The 25,498-nt window shown below is 44.1% G+C and overlaps 1 protein-coding gene across 2 annotated transcripts in view; it reads right to left on the bottom strand.

Moving 5' to 3' along the window:
* roraa (RAR-related orphan receptor A, paralog a) overlaps positions 1 to 25,498 on the bottom strand; it is a 214,790-nt gene that overhangs the window by 7,978 nt on the left and 181,314 nt on the right. For both annotated transcript variants that reach the window (XM_050073187.1, XM_050073188.1), the window contains 6 exons: positions 7,865 to 7,950; positions 6,296 to 6,437; positions 2,834 to 3,229; positions 2,071 to 2,192; positions 1,833 to 1,965; positions 716 to 823 (listed from right to left, as the gene is read on the bottom strand). In XM_050073187.1, coding sequence (XP_049929144.1) covers positions 716 to 823; positions 1,833 to 1,965; positions 2,071 to 2,192; positions 2,834 to 3,229; positions 6,296 to 6,437; positions 7,865 to 7,950 — 987 coding nt within the window. The remainder of the gene's footprint in view (positions 1 to 715; positions 824 to 1,832; positions 1,966 to 2,070; positions 2,193 to 2,833; positions 3,230 to 6,295; positions 6,438 to 7,864; positions 7,951 to 25,498) is intronic.

The following is a 25,498-nucleotide window of genomic DNA, read 5'->3' as shown; positions in this document are numbered from 1 at the left end:
TGCCACCGCGGCTCGGGAAGCCCATCACTCTGCCTCCCCCGCCGCGGACCCCTCTGCACAGAACACACAGGACACTGGGACTCTCGAAGCTGGGACAGATACACATGCTCACTCGCATACACACACACAAACAGGGAGTTACAAGGGATGGCAAACTTACACACCAAGAAATAGAATTCAGCATTTTTTTTTTTACCGCCACCATGGGACGCATTTACATTTTTTCCGTCAAAAGGCAGTTGGAAATGCGAGGAAAATCCACGGTGGAGAGTCTTACTAATGTCATGGCAGTCAAACACGAATGCTATTTGCTTTCGCCTGAGATGTTTTATATCAGACTATCAATGATGGTTTTGATAGCGCTCTCCCTAAAGACACTCCGTCTGGCTTTATTTATTCCACAGTTACAGGAGCCATATGCAGCAGAGCCTCACTAACATCTCTGTTCTACCATAAATAACCATTGCAGAGACAGCAATGCCAGGTGAGGCAGGGATGAGTGCTCAGTGTTTGCTTCCAGCCCTTCAGCGTTGTGTAGAACAGAACAGCAGACTCTAATTTTGGCTATTACACCAAGGGAAGGAGTGAGACACTGTAAGAAACACACACAAACACAGCGGCATACAAATACACGCGTGCAAACTCATTCAAACATGCACACACCTACTCACAACACACACACACACACACACACACACACACACACTCCACTTACCTAATGACTTGAACACATCAGGTCCGGCATACTTTCCATCAAAATAGACTGTGTTGTTTTGCGAGTCAAAGGCACGGCACATTCTGACAAACACAACTTCCAAAGAGCCTGTGGAGACAGACAGGAACAAGATGCTGAATCTGAGTGTTGTTTCTTTTCTTTTTTTTTCTTCCTAACAGTTACACATCAGTAAGGGATGCAAAACACATGATTGTGCTTTGTGCTATTCTTCTACAATATGAGTAACACAACCACTTTGAAATAAAGAAGCCTGCCGTCAGAGGGAGAGAGGGGGAAAAAAAACACCTCTGCAGATGATAATATCATAGACAGGAGGCTATTCTTCTATAATGACATGCCAGATAAAAATTGCGCTTCATTCAGTAGTGACATTGCTTATTCATTCAACCTTTATTTAGCAAGATAGGTAGGGAATTTATTCTATCCTGCAATTTTGTACCACTCTGTGGGAGTGGATAAGAGGATCAAGAAAATGTAACAGAAGCCATTACTGCCTCTAAGGGAGATGCTACTGTTTTAAAATGTCATGTCTGACAAGGGATCTCAGTCTTTATTTCATTATTCATATTGGCTGTGCTAATGTAAATAATACTCAGGGAAAGACCCAGGGGAGGTGTTTGTTTGCCGCATGTGCGGTATGTTTGTATCTGCGCGTTTGAGCATCTGTATTTATGCGTAAATATAGGTGACAGTGTGCAGAGAGCCATCGCTGCGTTTAATATTCTGCAAGTATGTCTTCATGAGAGCAGTCTGAATAAGCAGACATCATCGGTGTCTGAGGAAAGAGAGGGGAATGGCAGCCGTCACGATAGGTATTATCTGAGCTCGGGAACACGTTGCTTATCTAACGCTGTGTCCATCGCTGCTATGTATGTAATGAACAGTAGAAAACAGAGAGCGACAGAGACAGAGAGAGGAAACAGGCAGGGTGGGGTCTCCTCTCTGTGACACTGTCTGTGCGTGTGAAGAAGAGGGCTTTGTGCAGTCAGGTCAGCTACGCCCTTGTGACAATGCCAGAGGGGGGTGGTGGTGGTTGTGGTGGTGGTGGTGGTGGGTGAGTTTGACGGCAGCAGGCCATGTTGACAGGCTGTCATACCTGCTTTCAGCAGCACTATCTGATCGTTCTGACACAGCTCCATGAAGCCGTCGATGCGCTTGGCGAACTCCACCACATACTGAATGGCCTCTGTTATTTTGATAGCACACAGCTGCCACATGACTTCCCGGGGCTAAGAACAGATAGGACAGAGAATGGGTTATCTGCTTTAAAACAATGGATTTGATTACTGTAAGTGCTGCGGAGGCCAGCACAGGCCCGGCTGTGGTCGAGGTACCTTGCTCTGGTAGCTCTCCACCTCCTCCTGCAGGAAGGCCTGCCAGGTCATCTGCTGCAGCTCCTCCCTCAGATACTGACATGTCTCCATGTGTGACTTGGAGATGTTCTGGGCCAGGTGCTCTGCAACACAAACCATCGTAGCATCGTCACAAACCCAGAAGATCACAGCTGAGATCTGAATGTTACTCACAGAGCTATGTGAAAGTGAAGACCCCGCTGATGAAATATGCCACAGGAAAAGAAGATTTATTTACCGAGCTTTCAAAAAGGAGGAGAGGCGGATACGCGTGGGCTTTTTTGACTGGGAAAAGGCTTGTTGACATTTCCTTTTACTGCCTGCAGGAAGCTCATAACTTAAGGTTGAGGCAAAGCCAATCTAGTTATGACACAAATGCATGGAGAGGAGGAGGGGCGCCACGTTACTCACTGAAACAAAGGTCACATTTTCTCTGAGAGAAATATTGAGTATAAGAATTTAAATGGTTTTGAAAACACATCTGTTAAAAGGAGTTCCTAGGCACAGGGGAGCCTAAAAAAATGATTTCCCCAGACGCCTGCCCTGCTGGATCCTGATTGGCCCTAATTAATGGAAACTAATTACAAAAAAGAGGCTCTTTTAATGAGTGTTGGAGATGAGTCTCCAACCTCCTGCTATTTTAAGCAACCTTTGTGTCGTTTGCCCCACGGTTGAGTTGTTCTCCCCCCTCCTCCATTTTGCTGTCTCTCCTCTCGTCTCCCCCTGTCTCTCTCCTGCTCCTTACCTAGTTCAGCCATGGACACGGTGGGGGAGGTTTCTCCGTTGGTGAAGGAGCAGTAAGGGAAGAAGCCAGAGCCGGGGGCAAAGTCGCAGATGGGCTCCGGCTTGATGCCGTTGATGTCCAGGCCTGACTGGTCAGGAGATGGCTGGATGTCCAGGTAGAAGCTGCTGACCGCCGAGTCTGGTTTGCTGCCATCAGGGGTGTGACCATCCATGTAGCCGCTGAGGTCGTCATGGAGCTCTGTGAGGCCATTGGCTGAGAGGCCATAGCTAGGTGTGAGCGGCTCCGCCTCTCCAGGCTGTTGTTGGTGGTCACGCTGCTGCTGCTGCAGCCGGTGCTTCTGGACCTCAGCGTACAGGCTGTCTCGCTGCTTCTTGGACATGCGGCCGAACTTCACCGCTGTGAATAACAGGACAAAAACATGTGAGAATCAAGTGAAACACCACAAACAATCAACCTGTGCTCAAATTATACATCCTTTAAAATGCTATTGCCATTTTACTGAGCATTTTTGTTCATTTTATTGTTGAGTCTTAACATTTTACTCTCCAATAAGTACAATAATCTTACCAGTGGGGTGGATTACCAACATAAAAGGCTTATTTCAACAGTTTGCTAGATACTGACAGTCATGTCTAGGAAATGCCTGAAACAGTGGAAGTGGTCTGAGAACAAACTGTATTATCTCTCTTACTGCTGGCTAAATTCTGATTCCTTTAACGAAATAACTAAATCTTGCCGTCTGAGACTTGTTTAGACGAGAGGAAAGGATTGAATTGGGGATTTTTGGGGCACATTAATTCCCTACTTGCTATAAATTGTGCACCACATTCAAAGATCATTTTTGAATCAGTGCCCTCCCCTGACACAGTAATACAGCACTAATCTATGTTAAAGTTGTGCGTTACTATTAAACCAAAAGACGCCGGCTATTAGCATCACACTCCCATGTACTGATGTACAGTACATTACATTACAAGTGCTATACTCTTAACAGATAACACTGATGAAAAAAAAAGCAAATCTCCATATTTCAGGAGGGATCAGTTATGACAGAGATTATTACAAAAATGAACAGCCTCATAAGTACACAGGCAGAAGTGGGAAGTGACTAACAGCTTACCAGCCACTCAAACATGAGACAGGCTAAGTTGCTGCCTCCTGTTTCAAGGTTTCCAGACTAAACAGTGTTGCTGAGAATGAGACTCCTTGGCCAGAGTTCTGGGGGCCTGGCAGTATGTCAGGCGGTCACAGTGTGTGTATATGTGTGTCTGTGTGTGTGTGTTTGTCTACGCACAGTGGAAAGCGAGTGGAGCGGCGAGGAGGAGAGTGCGGGCAGATGGGCTCTGGTGTGTTGAGTGAAGGCAAGAGTCACCTTCGTCCGTCCTAAGTGTGTGTGTATATATATGTGTGCGTGCGTCTGGCTATGCAAAGGCACTCATAAGTGCTAATGTACTTCTGTGTTCATTCACTTTCATGAATATGTATGCATGTGTGTGTCTGAGTTTAAGTAAGGCAGTGTGCATACAGATATGTATGCCTCTGTGCATTCATGTTCAGGTTTTCTCTTGTCTGTGTGAATTCCTGTGTGTGTGTTTAACAAAAAAACTCCATCACAGATCTGCTTTGTTCTGACATAATCTGCTCAGCTCATCCCAGTCTGGACCAGTCCAGTCTGGACCAGCCTGGCACAGCAGGAGCCCTCCAGCGCACATTCCCACCTGTGTGCTCCCATTACAGCATCTCAGCTGCAGCAGCACTAATGACAACCTCTAACAACCTCCTATTTCATCAAACCTAGTTTCTATCACAGCAACAAATTAGTCCCACAGACAAAGCACTCACCTGCTACTGGCAGACAATGAACACAGACTGGCGTCTTAGCATGTGTTCATGTCACCATTTTCTTGGGATATGTCTGCTGTGTCTCTTTGAGAATAATGGCAGTCATTATCTGTGTGAGTGTGTGTGTTTTCTTTGTCTTTAAACTGAAATATCAGTATACAGTACCATATCAATATGATGAACATCTTCAACTTAAACAACGGTGTGGATTTTTTTTTTTCTCCACTGAAAAATACTCTGATTCCTACCTGGGCGCAAGGATTTTTGTATAATTGATTTTTTTATGCAGTCTACACTCAGTCTTTTAAAGAAGCTGTATGCTATATTCAGAGCATATCTCTGACTCAGTCTGGGGCAGGATTGTCTGCACACAGTTCTCGCCATGGAGGTGGAAAAGCTAACAGTGTTAACTCCATAATTAGTGCTAACAATGGCAACAGTGCTGACAGAGCTAACATTGTTAACCAGAGGAAATATCGGAGGAGGGCCACCACACGTCGCAGACGATGCCATCCCATTATCAATGGTAACCACCATACGAGCGCAGTGTAGGGCGGTGGCGATAAGCCAGCCAGTGGACGTATTCACAGACTCTCACATGCATATATAGCCAGATTATCTACCACATGACTCTATTTTTATGCACTGTTTGCACAAATACCTATGGAAATTAGAGCACCAGAATACATATAATGATTATCGTAATCATGAGCTAGCAATTTGTATAACTAATCCTTAAGGCTATGATCACATGATAAATGCACTGATGGGTATAAAGAAGGAGGTAATGTAAAGAGCACAAATCTGTGTAAGAAAGTAGGTTGGGGTGGTGGATTGGTCAAACAAACAAAGGACTTTCCCCCAAGAGACATGTGTTTGTGTCCTGGTGAAACCAACAAAACACTGAGTCATTATAAGGTATGTTGCCACGTTGCGTTAAGCATGTAACTTTAGCTTAAGTACGTAACATGACGACTCCAAACAATGTTTCTTTTCCTAAACCTAACCTACGTAACTTTGCATCCCTAAACCTAACAAACATGACTTTACGCTAAGTATGTAACATGATGACACCTAATAATGTTTCTCTTCCTAAGCCGTAACGTGGCAACATCAACCATGATTCTTTTCCTAAACCTGACCTAATCAGTGGGGGTGCTAATTTGCTGGGTGCAAAGTTATTACATATCATATAAACGATTGTATGAGGACACCAGATCAGAACAACTAACAGAGAAGTTTGGATTACAACACACACACACACACACACACACACACACAGGTAGCATGACTTTATTCTCTGCTCAGGACGCCATTAATCCACTATGTCTTTACATAGTAAGTAGTTGTTGGCTGCTATATTAATGTTCTTAATGTCCCATACAGCTCATTTAAATTCAAAGCAATGGACTGTTTTTTGTAATAAATAATGAGCCCTAAATATACACTACCAGTAAGCTCTGGTCAGAGTCCAGAGCAGCATCCCTGAAGCACTGGTTCAAAGGCACTTCAGAAGAGCAGATTCTTGCCCACACAGGGGCTTGAACCTGGGCTCTTCACCTCTCCCTACTCACCATGCCACCCTGCCGCATCCGCCCACCTCTCCCATCAAGCACTTACCATCTCGTGACATGCCCACTGCCAGGCACTTCTGCAGCCGGCAGTGCTGGCAGCGGTTGCGGCTGGTGCGGTCGATCAGGCAGTTCTTCTGACGAGGGCAGGAGTAGGCTGCATTGCTCTGCTGACTCCTCCTGAAGAAGCCCTGCACAGGAAAGGGGCACGGAAACACCTCGGGTTACTGTGTGAGTGGAAAAATGTTCTGGGACTGAAGGATCAATTTATGTCTTCATGGCGTTTCAGTGCTGACAAAATTCATTACTGATTGATAGTGATTTACTGTATTCCTAGTGGTGATATTTTTATTTTACTGCTGCCAAAATAGATTAGATAATAACACTGCTGCGATGGTATTTTCCTGGCTGTTACACTGTAATATCTGGCATTCACACAGCGATGTATTTCAGCAGTGTGTACAGCATGAGGGTGGTGTGTTTGGGTAGGAATGATAACAGTGGACGGTATTTTTCTTCACTGGGGTTATTAGTGTTGATTAACGCAGCACCGGCATGTGCAGTGCTAAAGGATTGCGAATGCACACCGACTGGATTCCTCATCCTTTGACTTAATGAATTGATTCCAGCACATCATTAACATGCCCCACTCTACTGCTCCATACACATATGTCTTAATTAGCTGCTCATTGGCTGTTTAATTACAAGAAAACAGCTGACAGCTGCCAAGTTGCTTTATAATGGAAGCCATTATGGAAACAGGCTATAACTGCCAGTGACAAGCAGCACTCTTTAATAATGCTATGATTTATGGTGCAAACTTTTGTACTCGCACATATCATTAAAGGCCTCTCTGCCTTGGACTAATTAGCAATCATTAAAGATAGATTTCAGCAGTTTATTCTTTAGTGTTTTGTTCCTTCCAGCTCCTGTGTGAGGGAGAGGAGTACTGGGAAGAACAGGAACTCTCTCTCTCTCTCTCTCCTTAACACACACACACCACACACACACACACACACGCAGGAGCAAACAGCAAAGGTGCAGGCTGGCTGAGGAATGCTAATGATGTGCCTGGTGACAAGCACAGGGACAAGAATACACTCTAAGCACAAAATTCCCCTCACTGTGAATGGCTGGTGCATTTGAAACAGTACAAAAGGCGGCTTCAATGGAAGCAACACTGTAGCAAACAGCCAACAATCTGCTATAATTCAAAGCACTCTCCTTTTGATCATTTTATTTCAAGAAGAGCAGGCTGCAGCAGAAGCAAAAAACACAGTGAAAAGACATGTCCCTGGGAGGGAAAGGCAGAGCAAGGCAGAGGGATGACTTTGTCCTACTAATTGTGGTTTTCTGTGATGTCCTCTGTGGTGCTTGACCACTTTAATGATCATGCTCCGTGTGTTTACACTTCGCAGTCCCTCTCCAAATCGTCGTAAAACTTCAGCAACATTTTCAAACGTTTTTCCTAGCAAGCAACTTTCTTTACCTCCTCAATTTCCCCCCCCCCGTCTCTCCCCTATCAGCTCTCCTGTCCCTCTCACACACACACACACACACACTCACACACAAACACTACTTCCCATAACACAAACAGGTTCAGTCTCTTGATGCTTACCTTACAGCCTTCACATGTTATCACGCCATAATGGATGCCTGATGATTTGTCTCCACAGATCTTGCAGGGAATTATTTCGATTTGAGCTGCAGAGAAGAAAAGGGAATGAAAGAAATAAAAAAAATCAACATTTTGCTGTCACAAGTCACTGTACAACACCCTCACCATGGATCCATGTTGGTACATGAAAGAGCACTGTGCTTCTAAAAACATCTCATCCGGTGGCTTTTGAATCCTCACTTCCACAGAGCATTAGCTGAATATTTACAGAGTTGGATGTGTGTGTGTGTGTGTGTGTGTGTGTGTGTGTGTGTGTGTGTGTGTGTGTGTGTGTGTAGGGAAGGAGGCCATTTTAAGTCCTCACAAGCAGCCAATGTAAACATGGTGTCAATTTGCATCCTAACCACAACTTACATAAGGAAAAACCCAGCTCACCACAAACCCTAATACGGCACAGTAGTACTAATACTAGCCTTGTGCAATGACAAAGGCTCATTTAGCCACATGAGGAGACATTTTCGCCGTTGGAAAACTTGACTTCATGAAGCCTCTTAAACTTCAAAACCATAAAAACCTCAGGAGTAAATCCACTGCGGCCACAAAGAATCATAACACTGTGCCTGGACGGAGCGGTGGCAGCGACTGTGTGCGTCTACAGGAAAAAGGGCTCGGTGGCTGTGGTGTTGTGCCGTTGACAGGCGTGTGATTCACCCGCCATAGAGGACAAAAGCGCAGAGAGGACAGGCCTCATCCATCGTTGGCCTTCTCTTCAGGAGCGGACCACAGGGCAACACAACAGAACACACAGACATCAGAGACACAGAACTCCCAGCTCGTCCCCTTGCTCTGAGCTTTATCACTGCAGCCACTGATGCTACATCCCTCTCCACCTCTACCTCCCCCCCTCTGTCTCCCCCCCAACCTCCCTCCAGAGATATCTATCTCACAGCCCTCCTCCACATCTCCAACATCTCAGTCCCACCATCCCAACAGTGCACTGCAGCGCCAGACGAACTCCGCTATCTGATCTAAATCGAGGAAAGATCACCGCGGGATATTTCCTCACAATGTAATGGTTTTCTCCAACCAGCCATGCAGCCAGCCAATAAGAGCACGTGGAGCTATTGCAACACAAGTCTATACCAATTAGCGGAGGAATATTATGATTTTTGCCTTAATAAGATGCAATAAAAATTATAATAATTAAAAAAGTGGTGGTGCACTCGCTATGTCAAAGTGTTACATCAGCCTCTCCCCTCTAGCCAGGCCTAACTGTCTCTTACCAAGACTAGAAGCTTCAAATATCCCTTGTACACCTTAACAACCAACCTCTTTAAACTAGTTTGATCACATCAAAAGTACTTCTGCAAAGGTTCAATCCGGAGATCCCTGCCCATTTTAATCATCTGCCTAGGAGCTTGTAATGTGTCATGTGGATAATGTCCTTGTCCCTGAGGCATGCCCGGGAGAGGCCCTTAACACAGAGCCTCTAATCCACTAACCCCGGAGCCACACTCTATTCATTCAGGAATCTGTGTCTGTTCTCCTCGCGCTGCTGGAGTCAACAAGACCGGCCATGTTTACATGGAATTAGCCTACATTTTAGTAAAATGAACAAAAGGGAGTGGTGAAACATGCACAATTAATTCTCCTCCAGACAACACCTCCTGCGATTTGTGATTCTCACATACAATAGAGGGCACTGCACCTCGTCGGCCCGGATTAGAGTGAAATCCAGGCAGGAGGCGGGCTCTGACAACCTAACTGAGAGGGTTAATTTATAATTAATCTTTTCCTTACTGTGCACAGTTGCTTGTTATTTCGGTTAGGTCTATCTCTGTATGAGTGCACTCTATTGTTTGTTTTTGTGTTCTCCCTGCATGAGCATTAGCAGTGCAGTGTGTTTCGACTCCTATAGCGTTTTCAGCCTCATTACTTACATAATTTGTTCTGACATGCACTCACAACAACTGAAGCGTGCTGTAATTATGACTAGCTGTGGTTATGGTGAACTAAAGGTTGTAGTGACAGGCCCCAGCCATTGGGTGGCAGTGCAGGGCTGTGGCTATGGTTGTCTTGCCAAGTTAAGCCAAGCTTCCACCCACCCTATCCAGCCCACAGGCTTTTGGCTCTGAGCTCCAGCCTCTGATAGCTCCAGGCTTAGGCTGCTGCTAGCTTCCCCCACCCCCACAGCATAGCTGTGAGATGCCTTCATCTCTCCTGAAGAAGCGGAGCTGGCTAGGCGCTCGCTCAGGCCTGACAGAGGCTGTGCCACATCAGGTGAAAGCAGTGGGAGTAGAGACGCGGGGGTGCCAGGCCGGGCAGGGCATACACATACACGAGCATGCCTCACAAAGCCCTATCTGCAGCAGGAAGGCCCTGAGTGCACACAGCCTCACCAGCTAACACCCTCTCACTCCACCGCTGCACAAGCCCCTGGATGCTCAGTGCACTCAACAGTAAAAAGGGTTTGTCTCTGGACCGGCTGAGGCAGGCTCTGTAGTTTCTTGTATGAGAAAAGACCTCAGTTTGAACATATAGTAATTTCCACACTAGGATAAGCTGCTTTCAAAAAAATGTGGAGAGCGGGGTCAAGGAGAATGAAACCCCAGCACTGACACAATGGAGACCAAATACACCATGAAGTCACCTACACCCTCAGCCTAAGTCAATATTTGTATGTCTGTATGACTATGCAAGTTGTACTCTTGAGTGACTGGTCATGGGGCCCCTAAGCTACGCATTAGACACTGAGGATGATTTAAACTGAATTCACACAGGAGAGTCAGTCAAACAAAAAAGGCCTCCGCTTATAAGCACTCCCAATCTGGCAGTCAATATCTATTGACATGAGCTGCGGTGTTAACTGCCTCTTGGTGTGAAACAGGCAGCTGCTGGCTCGCTTGAGCTTGACCAGCGCAGTGCCACTGATCCCATTCACCGCGCCTGCCTGCCTGCCTGCCTGCCTGCCTGCCTCCCTGCCTGCTTCCCTGCCAGCCAGCACTGCCTGCTCTGTTTACGACATCAAAGCCAGGCACAGTTAGACGGGCAGCCATGCTAAAGCCCATCCCAGCAGCCTGACGCTGCCTCACAGCACTGCGAGATGGCCTCTGCACGCAGGCCACTTCAAAGACACCTGCTGAGACGCCAAGATTATGTATGAATCACACTGCAGCACAATCGCACCACGCGTATAACCATAAGGGCCGGACAGCGGCTCAAGTCTGATTTCCTGTGTGCAGCATTGCAGTCTGGTGTGGGTGTTTTGGACAATGGGCATGGCAGAGAGAGGAGACAGTCAAGCCGAATGCTAAAGCTTGTTCTTTGTCTGTCTGTGGTTGAGCAGTTCAAGGACACTGATTCACCACACTAGCAGGCCCTTTGAGGGGATGACGTGTCACTCAGAGCACATGTACAATAGGGTAGCTAGGCCTCTGCATGTTCACCCAGTGCCCTTCGCTGTCTTCTCCACAGCCCTGAGATCAACCCCACTGCTAAAACTACACCACGTTATCAAAGACGTGGAGACTGACAGTCAAATGTGAACACCTAGAACAATTTGCCAAATGCGCACTAACAGCTTACAGGGGCCCTGTCATAGTTTATATTATTAAGCGTCGGGGAGACAGACACTGTCAGACAGAACACTTCCCCCCTATGCAGTGCACATGTAGCACTGCTTCATTCAAAGATATAAGGAGTCATTCACAAGACATAATGAAACTGTGAAGCTGAGAAATATATTTGTGATGAGAAACAATTAGTGCTATTGCTATCTGCACCTGCAAGTGAGCTTTATTCTTATCAGATTATTTAAAAAAATCGCTTAGTTCCTGATATTGTTCTTAATTTTTTTTATACCCTTTAGAGTGATTTTGTTCAAATTTTCAATTTAGCATGCTGGTAACACAAAATGAAATCCTACAGGCTTGTGCAAACATGGAAAATCACTAGTCAAAATCTCCTGGCTGTTCCCGCTGAACCCTTGGACTACTGACATAACGTTGAAGGATTAAGATTATCCCTTACATTACAGACCCATGCCCAGGCCACCGTCATAATGCTGAGAGCTTAACCCATTACTCGATTGGACCATTAAATCATTTTCTCATGGCCTGATGATTCATGATAGATGTGCACAATAAATGAAGTCTGAAATTGAGGCTTCTATATGTCTGTCTGTCTGTCTATGCAGAGCCCCTTTCTTTTTTTCTTTTTTTAACTGACTCATTTCTAATGCACATCATCCTGAAAGAAAGCATGTGAAGCAGTCGGAGGAGAAAAACACATTTGCTTCTCTGGTGGTGTGTGTGAGTGAGTGCGTGTATTTGTGTGCGTCGGTCGTGTTGTGTTGACAGCTGTCAATGACAGAGTGACGCAAGCCAGCGGGCTCATGTCAGAGATTATGTAAGGAACTGGACAGGGCAGAGCGTTATGAGCAGATTAACAATTCTTCTACCATCAGACAAACTGTGTTCATACATCCTCCTTTTATAATATTTATGCAACAAAACCAAACAAAAGCTTAGACAGGGTCACGTGGCTGCTCTCATGACTGTTACACAAAAGCAAATGTTCTTAATAACAGCATTTACACATGGTCAACATTCAGACACCAGACGCACAAAGCAATGTTCCCTCTGTCATTATGCGCTTGCTATTCATTTTGCTACATGAACTTCCCATTTGGCGCTTGAGATCAGCTGTCGGTTGATAAAGAGTCTTCTCTAAACAGATACCCATGACAGTCAGATCTAGCTGTAGAGAGACGACAGCCTAACAAGAGCTGGAATCAGAATTCTGCCTCTTTTCATCTGCCAGGGCTCTGCTGTCATGTGAAGTCGCACAACACAATACTTTTTTATTCCCATTTATGCAGCAGAAGAAAGGTTATTTGAATGTCAGCGGCAAAGGACAGTCGTGGCACGGAACACAGGCTGAATAGTATAAATGTGTTATTTGTTTAGGGATCGGAGGCTGTTGGCGTATTACCACACAGACGTTCTAATGGCATTTGCTGGGTTTGGAGCACAAAGAAAACACAGCGCCGGAGAGAAATTCACCTGCAGACCAGAAGTCTGTATCATCACTTTAAACAGCTTCCATTCAACCTGTAAACACGCTGAAGTCATCAAAAAATATTCTGACCAGGGGGATTAGAGCACGGAAAGACATAATTGACACATTTTGATGTCTCTGTGCTGCGTCTTGCTAATTCCCCCCCAATCATTTAGCTGCCTAAGCTGTGATCCCCCTTCACTGGAGACCAGCTATATTTGAAGAGATATTTCCGTTTCAAAAGATGGGCTCTTTAAGCCGTTCCCTATTATTCCTTCATAGCAGTGCAGTGACTTTGCTAAAGCTCAGGTCTGGACCATCGCCCTGGGCTGCTTTTTGGATGAACTCATGCGTACATCTCTGTGTTTGTTTGTGTGTGAGGCCTATTAATATTTCAACACTGCCCAACTCCAGATGCCTGTACAACACAGCAGTGCTTCTCTCTTCATGTCTCTCCCTGTATTTACTTGACTGTTTTATTGAAGTGCATTCTGACACCCTCTATGAGGGGGAGCTGGAGAGGGGAAGATGTATTCCCAAACCGCAGCACAAGACATCTCTCTCCATGTCTCTTTCTCCACCGGCGTAACAGTAATTTGGGCACTAATTTATGTGTTGTTGTGGCAAAGATTGACGAGCTTCCTGACTGGGAGTCTGCGCGCCTGCACTCTGGGGGAAACAACAAAAGCCCGGGTTTACCGAGCAGACGAGCACCATGAAGGGTAGCATGTGTGCGGCGCTCCTCTCCCCTCCCTTGTCTGCCCCACCTGAGCTCAAATCTCTCTCCCCATCGCTCCTTACCTCCCTCTATCCATCTTCCCCCCACCTATCCCCTTCTTGTCTGTGACTGCGGTGACAAGTGAAGTTGTGCCTGGGTGCTAGGGACCGGAGGGCACGCCCCCTTCCGTGTGTGCGAGCGTGTGCGTGCGGGCGGGCGTACATGTGCGCCAGGAGGGAGAAAGGCTCACACTGTTTACTCTGATGGCAAAATACAATCTGTAGACAGCACTCACTTATGCATTCTACCAGCCCCTAGTTAGTCATAGAGAGCCATGAGAGCTGAATAAAAAATCTGTGTTGCAAATATTTACATGCTTTGTCTAACTATTTAGATCATTCTAATGTGATACATCCCCTATTATAATGACATGCATTTTTTGAAGGGAAATAGAAAGTTTTCATAAGTCTGAGTCAGAGTTGCTTGTGCATTGTTTGCTTTACTCATGCATTGTGCAGCAAGGCATTGGGATGCGCCAAAACTCAAAATCACTGAGGCTGAAATCACACAGGACCGACTGATTGACTGGCGCAGGAGCTGCTGTTTGAATTCTAAGATTTAGCCGGGGATCATGTGATGCCTCTGAACCTTTAGTCTGGCCACTTAAACTAAGCAGGCAATGGTTAAAGCCACGATTGTGGTACAGTGCCTTAGTTAAGCACCTCTCAGCCCCTCATCTCCCTGCAGGGACAGCAGCCTAGTAGGCTCCTTTAGAAAAACACAGGAATATATAAATAATGAATCCCTCAAAACATCCACTGCAATTACACGCAGAAACCTTTACATAACAACAAAGAGCCTTGTTCCATTGCACCAGGGAATTTGCTACTGCCACACTGTACAACTTCCTTCCTCCTATAATTGCTGTATTAGTATGCATTTCTGTAAGACAACCAGGACTCTGCTGTGGGTTTTTGAATAGAATTTTTCTACTGTTCACACAAAGAAATCAAAACTTACACCCATACAGCTTCCTGCATGGTCTTTTTTGCCAGAGGGGTGACAGAGTATATGAGCATTTTGCGTGCATTTAGACACTTGCACAGCGCTTGCTTGGGTGCTTCAGTTTTGGAGGATACAAGGGGGAATAGAGGGGGTTTGAGGGGGGGGGGGGGGGGCTGGAGGTCTCATCTCATGCTGCTGCTCAGGGTCAGTGGGTCAGAGGCACGCAGCCAGAACACACATGGAGAGCAGGCTGAATAGTTCAGCTGACAGTAATTGTCCCTCTGTGGTCTCCTTAGGAAAACATGTTTCCAGACAACGCAGACCGGCTGCACGGGCCAGATAGTAATCATGATCTTGATTTGCTCCATCGAAGAGGGAAGCTCGGCATAAGCCTGCAGTTATGGCGCGAGTCAGTATTTCCATTGGAGTTGACATCAGCTGAAGCCTGCTCTGCGTGGGGACGCAGCACATACGTTAATAGATCAAGTGAACTTTACTCCAAAACATTTGAAATCAATTTTTGGGGAGGAAAAAAAATGCTTCATGCAATATCTCTACAAGTAAGAAAATAAGGAGGAGACACAGTGTAAATGTGTGTCTCAATTAATAACTGTCCCCTAAAAATTGTGATGCTTAAATTTGTCTTAAATTACAGGGATTAGTGTGTGAGAAATATTAAACTGTAGGTAACATAATAACGATGCAGATGGCTTAAAAGTCCAGTGTGTAGGATTTTAGGGCCGTTTGCAGCTTCACATCAGCCACTATGGTTAGCAGCCCCTCTGTGACAAGCAGCATTGAAAAACACTGATTTTTTTTATGTGAAACTTCTTTATTCAGGATTTTACCGGCTTAAATCAATGGGTCTGTTTGTTTTGGAGAGAAGGAGATCTCTGCAGATAATTAAGCTCCCTGTAAAAACCTCCTGAGCAATGAACACTGAAGGAATTCTAACCAGGAGACGGTTCAGCTGCAACCTGCAATCCTCATTGCTAGATGCCGCTAAATCCCCAAACAGATAAGCACAAATTAGCATGTGCTGGGCTAGCGGCCCATCTGCGATATGCCAAACAGCGTGGGAGAAACACTAATTTTTAACGTGAAACTGCTTTATTTAGCGCTTTACCAGTTTAAATCACCTAAAGTCTCATATGTAAACATTGTGTACGCACAAAACGAGGCCTGAAAGAGGCGTACGCCACTTCCAACGCAACAGATGTGATCTATAAAAACAGACTTGATGGGAGAAACTTTGACCCATGCTAATGAACATTTTATAGACAGGAAATTGGCGACCCAGATGGTGAGGTAGAGGCCTGATTGTAGAGACTATTGATCATTTTTTGGCAGGCATCATTTTTGGCTTTTTTCTGTATGTACATTTTTAGTATGGATCTTAGGCATTGTTTTATAAATGAGACCCCTGGTCTGTTTGTTTTGTGGAGGAAGAGTCCTCTGCGGATAATTCAGCTCCAGGTAAAAACCTCCTGAACGATGGACACTGAAAGAATTCTACCAAGGAGAAGGTTAAACTGGTTGTAATCTGCAATCCTCACCACTACATGCCACTAAATCTTACACACTGTTCCTTTAAGCTATTCCTGCAGTTAGCTCCTGCTTCACATCATGCTGTTCGCTGCAGCCTGTTAATTATTTATGCGTACATATTAGTGCACAACACCTTGAATCATTCCTTATATACAGTAACAGACATCAGACTGTGTAAGGAAACTTGAAATTCAATAAAGTTATGAAACCATATATCTTACTATTATAATGTATTTTAATCCCAAAATAATAAGTCGCTCTCCAAAACATGAGCAAGTCTGTCTGCCTTTGATGAAATCTGTAAAGTTATTGTCTGCGAGTTTTATGAACGCTGCACACAGTAGCGCCATTACTCAACAGTTTTTTACGGCCGGGCTGATGAGCACTTTTTACAGCACCTCTGCCATTCTGCTTGAAGGTCTTGGGTTTTCATCAGCTGAAAAAGAGCCGGCAAGGACAGGGAAGATGAATGACATCAATGGCCAGCCGATACTACCAGGGACGTGTGATTGAGACAAATGAGCCTTGTTACATTAGCTGGTGATACTGAATCCTGCTGCTCAAAGATCCAGAGCTTGATAGAGCTGAAACTAGAGGCACCCAACCTTTCCACAGATCACCGGTGTCATGGGGCCCCAGAAGAAGAGCTTTCTCAGAGAGGCTGCTTCACTGGGTTCGCTCTTTCTGTTTCTACCTGGACGACATTTGTTTCCCCTAATGTGAGCCCCTTTTTATGTGCACGTGCACACACACACACTATGATTTGGCCTTCAAAGATTTTCTAGTCTCTGTCTTCCAGGTGCAGAGAGAAATGAGACAGTGCAATTATCTAATCCATACACAGTGCCCTTGGCCATTAGCGTCTCTTAAGAAGTGACTTTGAATCCTTCCATCATGCATCATTTATCCTCAATACTACTAAATGTTCAAAATGACTGAACTAGAATGTTATGATCGCCAGCCATGTTAAATATTTACTTGTGATAAAATTTGCAAGGCATTTTGAAAAATCAATCTGTTTATTTCATTTTGCCCCTGGCAGTATCAGGGCCGTGATAAGCAGACTGAGGCGATGAATGTCAATGGCTTGCTTAATTGTCAGTACACGGCTATGTCACTTAATCAGGAAACATGTAAGTGTGCATCTGGTGATATTAAATGGACTTGCAGCAAATTACATGTTTATATATTATATAGTTTTATATATGTATGGTTGCTGTGCAATCACAACAGTGTCTCCAAGTTTGGTGATTATAAAGAGACAAAGTCCTTCCCCTTTCAATGGAGCACCATGGCACCTTGTTATGAAAAAAATATGTACCGTAGTTAATTGTGCCATGAATTACACATGTGATGTTTGTAAATGTAAAAGATAATTTTGCAAGTCGGCCCAGTTAAAGGTAGTCGTAAAACTGTTTAAGTATAGACAGTGAAAATACATAATCAGAAAGACAACACAAGTTGCGTAAGTGACGTCATAACTTTCTCCCTCGCTGATGCTATGATGCCTTTTTGTTTCGTACTGGGGTGTATTTACATGAGCAAAGGGTCTTGCTTGTTCTTTCACTTCCCAGCTGATAAAAAGAGTGGGAGGCATGGAACATAGCCAAGCTACCTAGCCAGCAAGCTAGCTGGTGTCAGTGAGACACACTGTGCAAGATGGGAGATGTAGTTCACTGAGCAGTTTCACGTAGAACTGAATGGTACTAAAACAAACCTGTGACAAATTGCAACTTTTTTAACTTGCAAAATGATCTTTTAAATTGACTAAAATCATGTGTCATACATAGCACAATTTGAACAGCATCAAATTGGGGGGTAGGACTAGACAAGCATATTGCTTCTTCCTACTCCTTTTCGGACATGATATGTAAATTTATATTTCTCTATGTAAGTCTGTTTATGATTTCTCGTTTGTCTCTGTTTTGTAGGGTTTTTTTTCCCTGCAATATATTCTATTTTTTTATTTTTATCTTTTTTAGATGCTTGAAAAAAAAAAAAATTGTTTGTCTCTCAACACTGACTATTGCACATATTTTTTCGGAAACATGGTCCCATAGGGGGACATCGAAAGGGGAGGGACTTCACCTTATTATACCACTTTAACAAAAAAAATAAAATGAAGCATTATCTGTACCTTTATATTCTTTTCCTTTGGGGTTATAAGGGTTATAATACCCTTTTTAAAAATGCATTATCACTAAATTCAATGGGACAATATACCATTTTAAACACTCACAATAAGTCGATCGTGGTGAATTTCCATTATTGGGATAATCGTGAATTTCGTGTCCAGTGGCACCCAAAAGTTGCTGGGCTGCCAACAAGACACTCTGCAAAAAAAGGCTGCATACACACCACCGTCAAAAAACGCAAATATCATGCATCGATATATTGAAGGATATGACGTTTAAAATTGTTTAAAAAAACCCCGCCCTTTTAGGTTTGTGTTTTCACTAAAAAGGATGTTCACTAAAAAAAGATGTGTCCTATCTGTGATGCTGAAAAAATATTTTTGTCATAACAAAATGTAAGGTAAAGTGATTCCAGTATGTTTTAGTGTAATTTAAGAGTATTTAAGAGCATATTTTGGTTATTAACGAGATAATATTGTGATTTGCACTTGTTTTAGCCAGGATAATCATGACATGAAATTTTCACATCATCCCACGCGTACAAGGCTGTTTATATTAGTGTCTAAAACATGACCTGTTTCACAAATTTAAATTGAATACAGTAAAAAAAGTACAGTAACTTTTGCTCTGTGGAGGAGCTGCTGAGCAACTCCACCGTCGTCCTCCCTCTCCTCCAGTTGTAGCAGACCGTATGAAAGGCATTCCTAGACGACAGGGGTGCGCGAGGAGTGTCTACTGCCACACAGAGTTCACAGACTGCTTACAGCGTGTGAGGCACATTCCCCCTGCACTGCTGTTTTCATAGTCCTACAAACACTGGCCTGGTTTTGTTTAACATGGCAGGATTAAGCAGCCATGCGCAAAGCATGCTTCCCTCCTTGCACGCTTTTGCTTACAGTGGAAGGCCTGAGCGCTCGCTGCAACCTTTTGGTGAACCAGCTTCCCTGAGTGCCGGTGAATGCGCCGTGGTGCTCTAATCCCAGGCAAATAAACAAGTGCCAAGATTAATGATTGCATAAACGCATCCCAAAAGCCCTGGAATAACAATCAGCTCTTCAGTCCTTTCTGCTGCCATTGCGAAGGCTCTTGGAGTCAGCTGACAGCCAGTATATCCCTCTCTCCCTTCCTGCAGCCTCACAACAGCCAGGAATTGTCTGTGATTTGTTGCTTCATTAACGACAGGAAGCTGTCAATATTTTCCACATGAGAGTGGGTATTTGCAGCCCTGCACTAGGAGGGAACTTCTGAGCCTGAGCGGGACACAGGGTCCTACACAGCTCTTCACTTCTTCCATGTTTTTTGCTAACCAAGGCCACCACACAGCATGCCTGACCCTGAGTGCATGACTTAACGCACATGTCTGTCTGAGACCATAATGAAGACAGCATGGCTGGTGAAAGTGGACATCGCAGTGCAGTTCTGATTAGTTTGTCAACCAGTACCTTATTATATCCTAAAACAATAGCATCTTTGACTTGTGAAAAAGACAGTCAAGTAGACCTCTAGGAGGACATTAGAAGAGTGTGTATAGCGATAAATCACAACCACAACAGACCGAACAAGGCCATTAAAATGACATTAGGAGCACGGACCGTCCTCTCATCCCTGTCATCCCCAGTCTGCGACTATAAGATGAGCTGCTTTGTGGCGAGAGGGAAGTAGTGGAGAGATAGAGAGTGAGGAAGAGAGAGAGCAGAGCAGTCCACTGGTCCAGGGCAGGGGAGCGTGGGACGTTCAGATGAAGTGGGAGGCCCCTCTCCAGGAGGTTGCTCCTCAGCATGAAGGCAGAGGCAGCACCCCGCCTAATGAGGGGTGAAGTGGAGCCCCCTGTGGGACCCCCTCAGGCACATTCATTAGGAGATGAAAAAGCGTTTCCCGCGGCAGAGCAAGTGCCTGCCTTGGCTCGGACATGTTTAATTTAGGGCCATATGAAAACACAAGGCCACACTGGCCAGGTCTGCTATCGTGGGTCAGGGGAATCAACAACACACAGGGCCAGCGAGCCGCAGCCTGACTAAATGACTGCGTGTAGAATTGAATTATGCTTTTTTTTTCTTTCTTGGAAAGGTTTAGGGTTTGATACCACCTTTTAAGCTTACAACATCCACATTATTAAAAGGTCAAGTGTGCTCATACTTCCAACTATGAGTAAAAAGTCTGTTGTAGACAGGCTATTATAAAGAAAATGTGCGGCTTATCACAAGTTTCATTCCCTTCAATGCATTGCATTTTGTTGCATCTTTTCGGCTCCAGGCAAAAATAATAGATTCATTTAGCCAGTGGTGGTTTGTGGAAGGGAACCAAGGATTATGTTAATGCAGCATTGAACGCTGCAAGCGTAATACAGTAAAAGAGAAACTGCTGCAGTAAGAGACACAGGAAGAATATCTGAGAGGTTAATTTATATGATTGCACAAATCTGCATTCACAAATGCATCTCGAAAATCTCATATCGCACAAGGTGTGCTGTTTGTAAAGACAATAGAGGAGACAGTGCGTCTTTCCTTTCACTGTGCGATGAAGGGCATTACAGGGTATCAGTCTATGGTGATTCAAATACATGTCCGCTTATCACAGCCGCTTATCCTTGTTCCTGATGAATCCTCACATTTATTAAGGCTGTCTCCTTGCCTTGTTAGATATGTATAACCAATCTCCTGTAATTAGCAACTGCTAACCTTTGGGGTGCTAATCCTCCATGAATTGTGGATTTGTACATCAAAGCCCACTCTCTCCCTTATAGCTGGTGCTTGAAATTACACTCGATTTGAAACCTGCAATTATTTGTATAGCATGGATGCAAACAGTCTCCTCTTTTATGTCTCTGAGAATCCCGTGGGTTTGCAGTAAAGAATCCTTAATCCACTCCAGTGGAATCCAAATATAGAGTTAACACTAGCTCCCTAAAATTTAGATGCACAGCCAAGTGCCTGCTGTGCACGTAAAGTGGAGAAAGCTTCTCTCTCTTTTTTGCGTAGTTAAGATTAGATTTCTTTAGTGGCTTAGATGCATCATATAAGAAGCAAAGGGGGGATTGCCCAGGGGTATAACACAACCATGCTTCCACAATGGAGCCCGGCTACGCTTGTGATACTGTCCTTCTCACGAGCAATAATTGAAAGTTAATCAATTAATCAATGGTCTTGCCCCTTTGTTTAATGTAATCACATGTCCAGGGCTCTGTCGACAGGGTGAATGCCCAGCTGTTTAGAGTCAGCTGCAATTTGTACTCTCTCCCATTCAAGGCCAGGCTAAATCCATTGTGCAAGGAGGGAGAGATTATAGAGAGGGAAAACAACTGAGATAGCTTCCCACACACACACACACACACACACACACACACTCCGGCATACACGAGCACACACACACACACAAACTTGATGCTTTTGCAGGGAGGATGCCTGAAGCATTTATTTTCTTTAATGAGAGACAAGAGTCTCACATGTGTCAGTGATGCACAGCATGGGAACAATAGGGTGGGCTTTAATTCCATCAATCTACCGCATTTATCCTTGTATCACATCAATACCTGTCAGTTAAGCAGGATGAGATAAATCATGTCAAGCAGACTGAGTCAGGGCCACACTGAGCTCAGTAAATATGCAGACTTAAAACTCGTCTTAAAACTCGGGGGGTGAACGCGATTCCACACAGTCGGTGACAAATTTAGAGCATGGGTCTTAAGCAAGGAAATACAAGAGATTACCTTGTGAGACAACATGACACAAAGATCATCCTTCCTGCACTTACTCTAGTAAGTGATTAAATAGCTATGAATTAACAATGATGTTGTTAGGTATTTAGAGGAAACGCTACACCCCGGCTGTCACCTAAGCCTCCCATGGAAATCTCTTTACTTACCTTTCTGTAACAAGGATCCCACAGTTACACTTCTTTTACCATCTTAAATGTGAACTGACACCCCACCTTCCGACACCTGACATAAAATGCATGCATAAATGGGCAAGGTGCTATTGAATGACACGGAAAACCTGACTGTGACATGCAGAATCGAGATTCATATAGCTCATCCCTGTATATGTTTTGCATGCCTAAACTTACTGTACAGCATGTGTGAAGCCGAGAGCAGGCGGCGGGATCTTGAGCAGTCCTCCCCATGTATGTGCAATAACATCAGATTTATCGTCAGATAAAAAACACATAAAACACTTCGAGGATTGGCTTTGAGCGATAGCAATAACCCTGCAGGCGGCGAAATTATGATTTATGTACTTTGGCTTGAGAGTGCACGGGGCAGTAATGTACATGTCTGTGGTAGCCGGGCTTCTCACTGTAGCATAGGAGCGACTCAGAGAGAATACATTTGGTGTAAAATTGCTTCATCTGTTTACAATTCCATTTGGAGTTTATGAGAAAGACAGGCAAACACAGCCTGATATATTGCCCCTGTGTCACGGCATGGCAGGAGCATCCACACAAAGATTCATCTCTCACTTAGAAGCCAAATGATACGTCTAATTTGCTGCGAGCACAGTTATTTTTAACCTCTCCAGCTGTCAGATAATGGAGCTTGACTGTCAGCGCTGGTGTGTGTGAGTGTGTTAAAAGGTTGCAAACTCTTTTCAATTTACCATTCCCTTTGAGTGAATTACAAAATGCACATTCCCATTAGTTCACCTGATTGACATTGCTTTTTCTTTTATCACAACCAAAGGCTGGTTTAAAAAGAGTTGACTGAATTAAGATGGAGACTTCCAACGGCAATCTAAATTTGTTTTTTTTTTTCTAGTTTTTTTTTTTTTTTCCTGACGATGCCGTTAAAACATCTCAGAAATCACACGGATGTGAAGGTTGTTTTCGTGGTTGTAAATTGGACAATGTGATGTGTCTTTACGACTCCCCTGTATGATCCGAGTCCTTTTGTGCAGCACGCCACAGCACCATCATGTACAAATCTGCTTCAACGCCTACCCTCTACAATTGTTCCTACATTATTCAATCCCCATTTAGGAAGGTGAGTCACTGGGTTTAAAAAATGTGCTGTTTAATATTGGCAGCTTTTATTTCATTTAGGCATTCCTCTCTGACAAGAGAAAACTGTTTTGCACAACGGCCCCTTCTTGCACTGTAAAATCTGACAAGTTGATCTTACTTGATAAAAGTCTACGAAAGGAAAGGAAATAAAACTATTAGACTTAAGTCATGTTTAAATTACATCTAATTGTTGAGTTTCCTTAAAATTGAGTTGCACTTAATTAATTCTGTTAAGCTGTATCAACATAAAAATGTTTTTCAAGTGTTTGCAACTTAAGTAAACCAAGTTAGTCTGACATAACTGAACAATTGGGTTTCCTCAGTAGAATTTACGAAACTGATTGCCTTAGATAAATATGTAAAATATGTACTTTGTTTCATAACAATTAAGATTTTGCGTACAGTGCAGGTGGGGTATCTGCAAGATCGTTTACATGTTTAAGAACATACAAAGGTGATTGGCTAGTTTGCCACCAGCAGAATACAGATATACAGCCATGTTAAGACCTGAAGTGCTGTTTTGTTTATTACAGTTTCAAGCATATGCATAATTTGGTGGAATTATTTGGATTATTTATCTAGGGAATCAGTTCCCTGAATCAGCGGTTACCAAGTGGTGGGTCTCGGTCCAAAGGTGCGTCGCAGATCCACTCTGAATGGACCGCAAGTTTGTAAAAAACACACTTTATTTTTAAGTACAGTGCATTTCCGGCACAGAGCTTTTATTTTTAAGTGCCGTTTCCTGCTGTAGAGTGAGTGAATAAAAGACAGCCATTCAACAGAGATGGCAAACTAGCTAGACGACATGGACCAACGAAAGTATGGCGCTGAAATTATTCAACTCTGTGGACCTTGAACTAATGGACAAGGAGAAACCTGGACCCCGTGGCTGGACCAGTTGGGAACCACTGCCCTAAATTACACTGAGTAAATACAACTATTTAGTTAAGTCAGACTAACTTGACTTACTTAAGTTAGTCTGACTTAAAGAATAAATTAATGTTGCAACTTCACAAAATTAAGTAAATTCAACTAAATATTAAGTAAACCCAACTATTAAATACAAAGTAAACATAACTTGGAACTAATAGTTATAATTCCTTTTGCAAGGATTTTTTAAAGTAAGATCAACCTTTCAGATTTTACAGTGTGCCACTAACAGGAGAGCAGCACCAACAGAGGGCCGGTTACATAAGGCCATTGGAAACAGTTCTTAATCAATGAGCTGGCAGTGGACTGCAGGCTGGTGTCAGTGGTTTGGCTGATGTAATTTAGATGGACACTAATGGATTCCCCAGCCTCTCTTCATCAAACATAGGTGTAAATCATTGCGCCGTCATTGTGAAGGGATGTTAGACATTTCTAACAGGCTGCACTGGTTAGACGGCGCTAACATGATACGGTAATAGAAAAACATCATGTCCTCAAGGCATGGAAAGATCCAAAGAACATAACAAAGAGCTGGGTGCGGGCAGTGGCACCGAGACATGGACAGAATAGAACAAGTCGCGTCAGTCTGGTTTTGTTTAACATTCGACATGCCCTCTATGTTGAGCTTTTTCGGCATTGTAAGGAATACAAACTACATACACACGCAAGAAAAGTTTATTTTCATCTTAAGACAAATGGCAGGAGGAAAACCATTGTTTGCCTCGTTCATTTTTCTACTGTAAATACTGCTCCAGTGAATGACTACATTTCCACTGTCCCAATAACCAGCTGACCTCTAATGTTTGCTAACTCCAGCTTAACAGCGTGTTATGTAAGAGAAGTGAAGGGGACATGTGGGGAGTGAGCTCAGTTTACTTCGACCAGGCCAGCAGAGGCAGCCGCCTGCCTGTTCTCCTGCCTGCCTTTGTGTATCATAGTGCTCTTACAAAAAGGTATATGCTCTCAGTGGGCAATGACACTTCACACTGACCAGGTCTGACTTGAGCTCTGAGGAAACTCAAAATACAAACCACGCTCATGGCACAACCCCAGCTGCTCTCAGCTCTGCGCTTACATGACCAGACCAGAGCTCAAGTGAACTGTTATAGAATAGTTCCTGACCTCGGTGTTAAACTATAATCTGCGGTTGTTATTGCCTTTAAAGCTCCCTGCAAGGTGTTGTATCACTGCTAAGAACTGCTTCAGCATGAGAGAGAGAAAGGAGAGAAGAGAAAATACTGTAGC

Source organism: Epinephelus moara, chromosome 20 (assembly GCF_006386435.1).
Source record: "Epinephelus moara isolate mb chromosome 20, YSFRI_EMoa_1.0, whole genome shotgun sequence".
NCBI classification, from domain to species: Eukaryota; Metazoa; Chordata; class Actinopteri; order Perciformes; family Serranidae; genus Epinephelus; species Epinephelus moara.
The sequence above is the reverse complement of the archived record's forward strand: the minus strand, read 5'-3'. Positions and strand labels throughout refer to the sequence as shown.